Raw genomic sequence first — 11208 nt, forward strand, 5'->3', positions numbered from 1 at the left:
ACTTAGCAATATAATCACGTAAGGCAGTGTCTTCTCTGAAATCAAACAGTCTTTGTGCTGCTATCATTGGCTCTGGGAGTCAAGATGACCACTCAGATGATCCCTTTGTGCTACACCTGCAGACCCATGTGTGGGAAGATGTTACTCTGCACAACAGTAGCCTCCCACCCCTGGCTATCAAGAACCCAGAGTGCCTGGGCCTTTTGCACCAGTCGGACGGAAGCACAGATAGGTGGGTCCAGCACTACTGCATTCTGAAGGACGGCTGCTTGTACTTCTATGCTAGCATTCGCTCCACCCAGGCTTCAGGTACCGACTCAACTTTTAGTCGAAATAATAGTCGTTACAGTAATAGTAGTAGAGATGTCCTGGCTTTATGGACCTTTAACCAAACCTTATACTGTGTGCTTTGCCTAAATTAGTTCATTAACCTTCCAATGAAGAGATACTATTATTATTCCCCCTTTACATATAAGAAAACTAGCTGGAAAGGCTACTTCCCTCAACAAGATCACAAGTAGTATGCAGTGAAGCTGAGAGCTAAACACAGCCAAGCTAACTCCAGATCCCATGCTTTTATTGCCTAGAAAAGCAAAAAATAAACTCCTTCATTCTTTTTTTTTTGAAAGAGGTTTTTTTTTTTTAAATATTTATTTATTTGACGGAGAGAAAGAGAACACAAGCAGGGGGAACAGCAGGCAGAGGGAGAGGGAGAAGCAGACTCTCTGCTGAGCAGGGGGTCGATCCCAGGACCCTGAGATCATGACCTGAGCTGAAGGCAGATGCTTCAGCTCTGCCTGACTGAGCCACCCAGACTCCCCAAACTCCTTCATTCTTATGGTCGCTGATGATACTCGGAATCAATGCCAGTATCTTTCTGGGGGGTAGTAACTCCCTTTTCTCAGAGTATTCCTAATGTTGGGCAATTGAGTAACAAAAAGAACATTAACTGTTAATTTTTCTCAGGCAAGTTACTTAACTTCCTAGAAATTAACTTTCTTCATTTGTAAAATGGAAACAGCTATCTATTTTATACGACTGTTGGGGAGATTACATGAGGTAACTGCTATTAGGGTAACTTAAGCTCTACATAGAAAGCTCTCTCTATACAGCATGTATACATCTTGTATATTTATTAAATTATGTATTTTATTTTATTTTTAAAGATTTTATTTATTTATTTGACAGAGACCACAAGTAGGCAGAGAGCCAGGCAGAGAGAGGAAGGGAAGCAGGCTCCCCACCAAGCAGAGAGCCCAATGCAGGGCTTGATCCCAGGACCTTGGGATCATGACCTGATCGGAAGGCAAGGCTTTAACCTACTGAGCCACCCAGGTGCCCCAATTTATTAAATGATGTATTTTAAAAGCTCTATGTACAAAATGGATATATAAACAATATAATTCAATAATGAAGTAATTGTGCCTGATTTTGACAAGAAATATTATTTATCCTTCTTGTAATTTTTTTTAAGATTTTATTTTTAAGTATCTCTACACCCAATGTGGGGCTTGAACTCAAAATCCCGAGATCAAGAATCCTGTGCTCTACTAACTGAGCCAGCCAGGCATCCCTAGTCTTCCTGTAATTTTTGACAAAAGAGATTATTGGCATTTTATTTATGGCTGGATTTTTTTCACCAAATGAATAATCCTTAAATAGTTAATAGTAGTAAATATCCTTGAACCACAGTCATTTATTATTATTATTTTTTAGCATTAATGCTTATGTTTAATTAAGCTAGACAGCCATGCCAAATGGGAAGGAAGTTAGTGACCATTTCAGCCTCGTTGGAAAATGCAAAAGAAGTACAAGGTGAATGGCACACTATGTTCTATTTCTTACTATTCAGGATGAAGGATACAATGATTCTCTTTCACTTATTCACCTTTCTATTGAGAGCGTTACAACATAACCCAAAACATCATTCAACTATTAGGAGAGAGCCAGCCTTTACTCTAAGTGCTTACAGAACACACTGTTCCTATTCAACTCCAAATCCATAGTTTTAAGTACCTGATACCAGGATGGAAATGAAGATAAACACACCAACCCTCAAAACAGTCATGGACTGGCACTTTTATTATATAATATTATTGCAAGGGTGCCTGGGTGGCACAGTCAGTTGAGGGTCCAGCTCTTGTTTTGGTTTCAGCAGGGGTTGTGGTCTTAGGGTCATGAGATTGAGCCTTGAGTCAGGCTCTGTGTTCAGGGCAGAGTCTACTTCAGATTCTCTCCCTCCTTCGGGGCACCTGGGTGGCTCAGTGGGTTAAAGCCTCTGCCTTTGGCTCAGGTCCTGATTCCAGGGTACTGGGATTGAGCCCCGCATCGGGCTCTCTGCTCAGCAGGAAGCCTGCTTCCCCCCTCTCTCTGCCTGCTTCTTTGCCCACTTGTGATCTCTGTCAAATAAATAAATAAAATCTTGGAAAAAAAAAAAAGATTATCTCCCTCCCTCTCCCTCTGCTTCTCCCCCATACACATCTCTCTAAAATAAATAAATAAATGAATAAATAAAATAAATATCACTGCAAAAGTCTGAATCATTTTAATTACCAAATCAACGAAACTCATTTTTTGGAGACTGCTTCCAGAGATAGAAAAGAAAGGTTTAGGATTGAATGCTCAGATTACTCCAAACTGAAATATTAACTAAATGCTTCCAAATCTGTGGGGCCCAGAGATTGCTGCTGACTCCGGGTTTAAAACAGTAACGCCAGCCACTAGGTGGCTTCCCTTATTCTGAAAGATCACAAGTGACCCCCGGGGAAATAGCTACTAATAAATGTCCTAAAAATAATAACAACAAAAGTAGAGTTACCATTTAGTAAGTACAGCTTTTGTACTGGTCACTCTGTTAAATGTTTTTGCTTATCATTTCATTAAGTTTCAGTAACACTCCTATGAGACAGGTCACTTTCCCACCTACCACTTGGTAAACTGATACCTAGCAGGGTTATATCATTTGCTCATGTTCCCTCTGGCTAGTAAATGGTGAAGACAGAATTTGAACCCAGGTAGCCTAAGTTACACAAAGGAAAAGAAAAAATAGACGAGGAGGAAAAAAGGAAGTCCTCTTTATATTCAGGTCCTATCATCTCACCTATCTTTCTAGAATCTTCCATTGTCCTTTGTTGCCTCCAGAGCACTCTAGAATTTTATACTTTGTCCCCAAACCCTTTCTGTGGTTTTGTTTTCCATTCCATGTGCTAAAGTGACTTGCACTCTAACTGAACATGGTCATGTTCTACTTCATTAACACACCTCACATTGAGCATTTTTCTGACACCATGTCTTTGCTTGTTCCAGGTCCTTCCCCTGGAAGTCTATACCTACTGATTTCTCAACTCTAGTTGTCCAGATTCTACCAGTCCTTCAAATGCTTATTCAGTCACCAGCCATGTCTGCTATAAAGCAATCCCAGATGGTCCTAGACAAAGTATCTCCGTTCTCTGGCCTTCCACACTTACCTATCTTGTGACACTTACCACCCTCTACCTTGTTACCTCTAGATAGCCATCTTATCTCTTCTAAGGGACTATAGGCGCCAAAGATGATTCTATATTATGTATTTTGAATGAATGAATGAATTATCAAGTCACCCCAAATGGCCATCATTCCCGTCAAGTGTGAACAGTTTGTTTTTCCCTCACTTAATAGTAGAGAAAGGTTAGAAGATTAGAAAGCCAATTCAAAGGCAAAACCAAAACTCAGGCCACCAGATGCCTAGCCCTTCTGCCGTATCACATTCTTTCTAGCCCTAAGAAGTTACCTAATTTCTATCTATTTTTAAATTCTTCTCTTGAAAATATATCATTCTGTGACTAATAAAAATGTTTAATCCAAACCCATCCATTCTTACCCTGCTGTACATCTTAAATATGCCTATGTCCACAGGCCCTCGATTTCTAGCTTAAATTATCTCAAATGTGGATTAAAAGAACATTTTCTTACTGAAATTCCTAAAGAAATTGTTATATCTAGGCCATGTTCTAAAATAGAGGCCTGTGATTTGGGGTTTTACATGACTCTACTCTTTCTTAAATAAAAAAATACCACTTGTCTGAACATGCACCTTCTTCCAGAAAATGTGCTTTCCTGCCACCTCCTCCCCACTCTGACACTGAGATGCTGGGTCTGGATGGAAGCTCTCCGAGGGTTAACCAGCCACTCACTCTTCTCTAGCATGAAGGTAGCTGTGCAGGAGATCTTCTGGAGTACTTTCCCCTGCCCCAGACTGGAACTGTGAATTGAGGTCTGCATCCTTTTTCTAGGAGTCCTCCCCAGTCTTCTTGTACATCTTAACTTGCATCAGGACCTGAGGCCCGGAACCAACGATCTGGAACAACGAAACCCAAGCTACAATGGAGACATATCCCAGTCTCCCGTGGGGAAATTCTCCAAACAGAAATGCCTCTCTCTACTGTCCACTAAGTATCACTGTCCCGGGGAGCCACAGGTTTTTTTTGAGAGTACTGGATCATACCGCTTGGGTGTATTGGAGGCGGAAAGTTAGCATGTATCACTGAATGCTTCCTATGTGTCCAAGACTTATAAGCACTTTATATTCATCATCTAAAACTAATATTGGAAAAGCATCCACTGTTATTGTCCCATTATAAATGGGAAACAAAGGCTTAGAGAAGTTAACTAACACGCTTATGTGGTCCCCCCGCTGATACTTGACAAAATATGAACAAATGCTATCCAAACCCTATGCCCATCATCTTAGCCATAATGTTAGAGAGAGCACTCCCTGCCAGAAATCAATCTTGTTAAAGTAGCAATCGGTGCTCGGTCTCTAGTCTCCAGAAATTAGCACAATGACTGTCGTAGCCATGGTCTGTGTAGTCCAACAACTCCTCACCAGGAGTTGTGACGACAGGCAGCAGAGAAATTTACTGAGAATGGCTGAACCCATGCTGTGCCATGAACACTATGGGCACTAAAAGAAATACATTAATCAAAAATAAAATACTGTTAATGTAATCATTTTTCTATACATGGGATATGAATCTTTATATTCATAAAGATTATAGAGAGTTCTAGTACTTATTTTCAGTTCTTCTAGGTGATACTGAGTGACATTTGCACTGGTCTGATCACTACTTCCTCCCTTATGTGTATTGTCCAAGCTTTGCTTGGCTCTTGGGTATCCCACCCTCCTTTGGTTCCTTGTTCTCCAGCCCTGTGAAGCAGGCCTTGGTTGCTATTTATAGCATTATTCACCAAACTACAGGTTTTTACCTCATGACTGAGTCATGTAGTCAACGTAGTAGTTTGTGACAAGTATTTAAAAATACAACAGAATCAAGTTTAATTGCATAGAAAATATCATGATACATCCCAGTGCTTCACAAAACGTTTGGGCTAACTGTAGGAAAATTTAAAAATGTAGAGCTCTGCATTTATTTATATCTTTGGATCACAGCCGAAAAGGTTGGAAAAACACTCAAGTACAAAAACACTTGTCTCTGCATTCACGCTTGCTAAATGGGCAGTTTCACGTTCACAGTCTTAGGGTATTTAAAAAAGCTTCTTCTCCTTCCCATTATCTTTGTCCTATGTCTACCATGTTAGTTGCTTTGTTATTAAGCTCAGGCTTCTGTAGTCACCACTTCCCAGAGACAAGACCCCCCTGACCATAGCATCTCAGTTGCTTATTTTCAATTCATTTTACATTTATTTTATTCCATTGGTTTATCTTCTTGATGAGAGATCCACGAGAAATCATGTGCTATTTCTCACTTCTACAGGTATCTGTAGTGTTTGGGACATGATTGACTGACTGTAACAGTCACTTGAGGTAGCGAGGCAATCCTGGGGACAACAGACAGAAGGCTGGGAAAGATAACAGTGAAATAAGGGGAAAGTACACGACGTGAGAAGCAATATGGCCCTAATTTCCTGTGAAAACCACATTAGATGTGAATCTCACATTTTACTTTCAGCTAGATAAATATGCCTCTAATGTGTACTGTCAGAGTTGTAGAAATAGCACCAGTCAGTTCCCTGAAGTCTGTGCTTACTGTCAAGGAAAGTGCTCGTACTTGAACAGCATGCATTACTGCCTTGCCTGTGCTGGCTAATGTTAAAAAGCCACTGTGTCAGTATTCCAAAAGCCCTTAAGTCAAATGCCTCTTCATAGGCCTGAAGCCCCTTGTCATTCACCATATACTTGGTGATTTTTTTTCCCTTTTATTTTTCTCCAGCAAAAGGTAAAAGTAACAAATTGTAGTAGACTGTTAACTATTGTTCTTGAATAAATCACATCAAGGTCTGCGTGTACTTCTCAGATACATTTTATCTTATTGCAACAAATGGAACACTTAATGCTTGCATAGTTCTTGTGAGAAATCTCTGCCCAAATGTTGTGCCAGCTTTCTATTTACTGCTGCTACTTAATAACAGAGAGACTGGCCCAATGAGGTCACCTCAAATGAGGTAATGGGGTAGTAATCTGATGTCTTTACTGCCAATCATTTCTACTCTATAACTGGTTAGAAAAGGGGCCCCAAAACTCTCCTGTTTGTAGGAGACACCTTTTTGGACAAAACTTTCTGTTTGTTCCCAAAAAGGGTAGGGATGAGAGAGGGTATTCATATCTGCTCAGACATATGAGAAAGGGAAATGTCACCAGTAGGAAAAGGTCAGAAACCAGTACAACAATACAAACATTTTGTACTATTGTTGGAAGCAGAGAATTAAGACAGCAAACTAACCCTTGGTATGTCTTTAAGTAGCCCATGGTCCTGAAACAACCAACATATTGCTTATTCCACTTCTAGTATATGCCCCAGTCTGTGCAAAAATCTGTACACATTCATAACATTATTTGTAAGAGCTCAAAAAATGAAGAAAACTCAAGTGTCTGTGAACTAACTAATAAAGTGTGGTATGCCCATACAATGGAAGATACTTGTTAAGAAAAAGGAATGAAGAACTGATCGTGCCACAGGGATGAACCCGGAAAATGGCACATCAGATAGAAGCCAGTCACAAAAGACCACAGAGCATATGATTCCACTTATCCTGAGCACCCTGGGAAAAGCAAATCCGTGGACACAGAGAGGAGGTTGGTTTACCTGGGGGTAGGAAGGTGCAGCAAATGGGGAGGGACTGATAATGGGTCTGGAGTTTCTTTCGGAGGTGAAGGCAATGTACTAAAATTAGATTCTGGTGATGGCCACACAACTCCATACATAAACTAAGAATCACTGATTGCACACTTCAAATGTGTGAATTTTATGGTGTGTGCATTCGCACAAAGACAGCTAATCTCAATCTCAGATTTTGACAAACACTGTTTTACTGGGGCCTACTAAAGGGGGAAAAAATCTAATCGTTTCTACAATGAGTGCTTTCCTAGAAGTTAGCTTTAAAACGGACTCTTCAAATGAAAACCTTTTTTGAATTTAGTACTGTATCTAAGCCCCTCCCCCATAGAATAGACAGATTTTATAGTCCAAAAACCACTCCTTGCATTTAAAAAGAAAAAAAAATGTATGTGTTCCAGATGTTGGTACCAAATATAAAAAAAGGAAAACAAAGTCAGTCACATTCAAAGGAACCAAATCTTCCCTTCACAGTCCGTTATTGGCATAGGATGATTGTCAGAGCACTAACATGCATCTTGTGGGGAGATGGGAGATTAGAACAAGAGTTAGCAAGAGCAAGAAAGAGGCTTAAACACCGAATTATCAATATTAGTGATGCCTAGAGTATCAACAAGACATTCAGGTTACCTCAGAGCATGAAGACACTATAAAACACAAAGGGTTTTAATTTTCCAGCATCTTCCCCCAAACTGATATGCTCTCCCTATCCCAAGTAATGGAAACAAAATTCAGACCAAGCAATATATACCCACTAACATGGATTCAAAGGACCATGGGGAAGAAATTATCTCCTAACACCAGTCATTCATTCTCATTTTAATTCAAGTTGGCTCTCTCATATCACTCTGCGGGTTCATATTTTAAATGTGTTTTGCATATGCACAAAGAAGGTGAGAATCTGTGTTGGTTTTAGAAACTGCTAGCAATCTCATTATTCAGGAAGGATGTCTTAATGGTTCTGCCCGATCGAATATTATTTAATTTTCCTCTAATGTGACAGCACAGGTGTCACTCTTTGATACCAAAAAATTTATTTCAAAATGTGTCCTCCAGGTAAAGTAGACCCACGGGAACCCAACGCTAAATACGGAACATGCAGTGAGAAGACCACAAAAATGAAAACCGGGAAAGCCACCTCTATTACCAGTCTTGACATTAATCATTAGTGGATTAAATTACATACTGTCCTGAGTCTGTTTCTTCATCTGTAAAATGAGACACCTAGATTAGAGGTTCCTGCAGTTAAAAATTTTTCTTGGTGCTTTTTCAGATTCCTTTTCTCCATCTTACTTTTTCTCTATTCTTCTCATTTTTTTCCCTCTGTAGGTGGCCTGTATCTACAAGGATATAAGGTGAATGAGCAGACCCTAAGCTTCAAGCAGTCAGTAATTGAACTCGAACCTCCATCTGAAGAGTTCAAGACTTTCTATTTCTGCGCAGAGAATAAGACAGAGAACCAACGGTAAGTTAAGGTCTACATATTTCTTCTTCATCATCTGCGCTGACAAGAGTCATCTTAGCAAAACCCTTATCCTTACTTTCCAATTTCAACTCCCACCTTCAATTAAGTCTCTCCCTTTCTTTGCATAGTCTCTAGAGTTAATATTCCCCAGCATTTTTTTCTTTCAATGCATAGAAGATGACTCTTCTGGAAGTACTTTTTTTTCAATGAAAAAAGAATCCACCATTCTTCCTAAAGCAGTGACTGACTCAGATTTCAACATAAAAGATCTACTCACACAGTTATCTGTAAATATTATAAGTTATTAATTCAGATTCGCTGTCTTGGCTCCTTTCATATAACTCTTATTGCTGTGTCCATCTAAATGTGGTCGGTTGTTTCATTTTGCTATAAGCCACTGAAGGATACAGAACTTACCTCCCTAATTCAATATGTTCACTACCCAGCTTGGCAGGCAGAAATGGGTGCTTGGGTTTATGATGGTTTGAGGGAAAAAAGAGCAGTAGAGTCAACAGAGACAAAACCATGAGGCAAAAGGAGTATTCTCTTGGACATAGAGAATGCTCCCCCATCTAATTTCAACCCCTAAGACATCCGGTGCCCTCCGTCTCCCATTCCTACCCTCACTGGCTTGATGACCATCCCTCACCTCATCCAGATGCTTTCTCCCAATTGTCTGGGTCAAAAAGATCTAATAAAGAAATTCACTGTCATTTATTAAAACAGAGAACATGGTAAAAATTTTCAGGGATATTTATAAGAACCAACTACATTGCTTTAATCCAAAGAAATAAAACTTGGAAAGTAGAATTTCAGGGTTTCCAGCAGTAACCATGTAGGGAACAAAGGAGTCTCCCTAGGACTTCTCCCATTATGTAAACCCTGTCTGCTCCTCCCATTCCTAAGGATAGGCTAGAGTGGGAGGTTAAGGAATATAGAATTGTTAGCTATTTTGCCAAGATCTCTTTCCTTGGGCTTGTGCTCTACAATCTGTGTGGCGGACTAAGACAGTTCCCTTGAAGGTGAGGCTCCAGCTGGCATATAGGAAAAGGGGTCAATGAAATAAAGTTAACTCCTATCTGATTTAAGAGTGGATTCTGAATAGTTGGGTTTCACTGCCAAATCCGTGAGTGGATATTATCAATAGGTAACAATATTGAATCACTAGAGAAATATTTCAAAGCCTAAGAGCAGAGTTTCACAAAGTATAGTTCATATAATTCTGGCTTCATAAGATGCCCTACTCCCCAAATATAGTTAGGCAAATTTAAGAGATGATACAAATTATATTCCCCTCTCAGAGAGTCACAAAGGACATTAACTTATTAATGTTCCTGACACATTGCACTGGAACGAATGCTGAGTTACTTCTCTGTACCTCCCCCTACCTGAACTTACCTGACCCAAACCATTCTTCTAAAAAAAATAACAACTAACTAACTTTAGAATAAATTATATACTGGCACATTTTATGGAACATCACCCAATAAAATGAAAAGAAGGGAGTAGGAAAGAGAGAGGAGTTAATCTGCAGAGTTCGCTGTGATTTGCAGAATGTAAAAAAGAATATTTTGCCCTAATGGCAATATTTGATTACTATACATTTGACCATTCGAACTTGAAATTTAATTAGAAACAATAAAATACTAGTAATGATTGTAAAAGACTTACAGCTCCGTTAATCACTGTTGACAAACATTGTGCCTTCTTCTGATCCTATCAGTTACATCAATGTAGTTTTATTTCTTTGCTACCATTGTATATTCCACATTTGATACCTTACCTTTTCATTCAATCCAAACCTAAGGATCAGGGCCTCCTGTATTAATTTCAAACTAAATAACTAGAAGAAACAATTAGGAAATACATTTAAGAGATTTTTTTTTTTAATGTTTTGCCTTCCTACAGCCCAGTAATTGTTTTAAATGACCTGTTTGTTTAAAAATCGCTTAATTGGCCTGCACTGTTATTTCGGCAGCTGGATTACGGCTCTGAAAGCATCCATCAAAAAGTGGGTTCCTTTGCATCAGGCTATTCAAGACTTCATGAACCGACCTCTAGAGGAGACCAGAATGTGAAAGAAACCCTCATCTTAAGAGAAGGGGCCCACAGATCATCACCGATCTGCTGTGGGAAGAAACAAAAGCATTTTTTGTTATATAGCATTTAACTGAATGCTCCTCAGATACACTAAAGCTTTGTGGTAAGATCATAACTTTGTTTTTGAACCAACGCTCCAAAATCTAATCTAACATTCAGGAAATACAACTTACGTCAACATCATTAATCCCCACCCCCATGTTTTTGCCCCTCAGGCTGCACATGTTAGCATCAAAATGTAGTATGTCCCATACCCCTGTCTTTTGAAAGCATAAATACAATAAACGTTGATTTATTTTCTCTTTCATATTCTTTGTTAAATGTTCCGCTCTGTCCTTTGACTGTAGACTTCCTAGAATGCCTACAGGCCAGGATGTGGGAAGGTGATATTTGGAAAAATTAAGATCATAGAAATGAAGTGACTTAAATGGCGAGGAAATAATTCAACTCAACAAGGTCATCTCTGTCAGGCCGTTTTACAATCGACTGGCTCAAGTGCTTCCCAGGACTTCCCTGAGGAAAGAAAGTAAT

General features: G+C 39.4%; 1 protein-coding gene across 1 annotated transcript in view; it reads left to right on the top strand.

Moving 5' to 3' along the window:
* Positions 1–10928, top strand: part of LOC116586074 — a 107508-nt gene extending 96580 nt beyond the window's left edge. Inside the window, exons 10-12 of the mRNA XM_032335605.1 lie at positions 123–309; positions 8442–8577; positions 10556–10928. Of these exons, the coding sequence (XP_032191496.1) occupies positions 123–309; positions 8442–8577; positions 10556–10655 (423 nt within the window). The 3' untranslated portion in view covers positions 10656–10928. The remainder of the gene's footprint in view (positions 1–122; positions 310–8441; positions 8578–10555) is intronic.
* The last annotated feature ends 280 nt before the right edge of the window (positions 10929–11208 follow it).

This window comes from Mustela erminea, chromosome 3 (assembly GCF_009829155.1).
Source record: "Mustela erminea isolate mMusErm1 chromosome 3, mMusErm1.Pri, whole genome shotgun sequence".
Classification (NCBI taxonomy): Eukaryota; Metazoa; Chordata; class Mammalia; order Carnivora; family Mustelidae; genus Mustela; species Mustela erminea.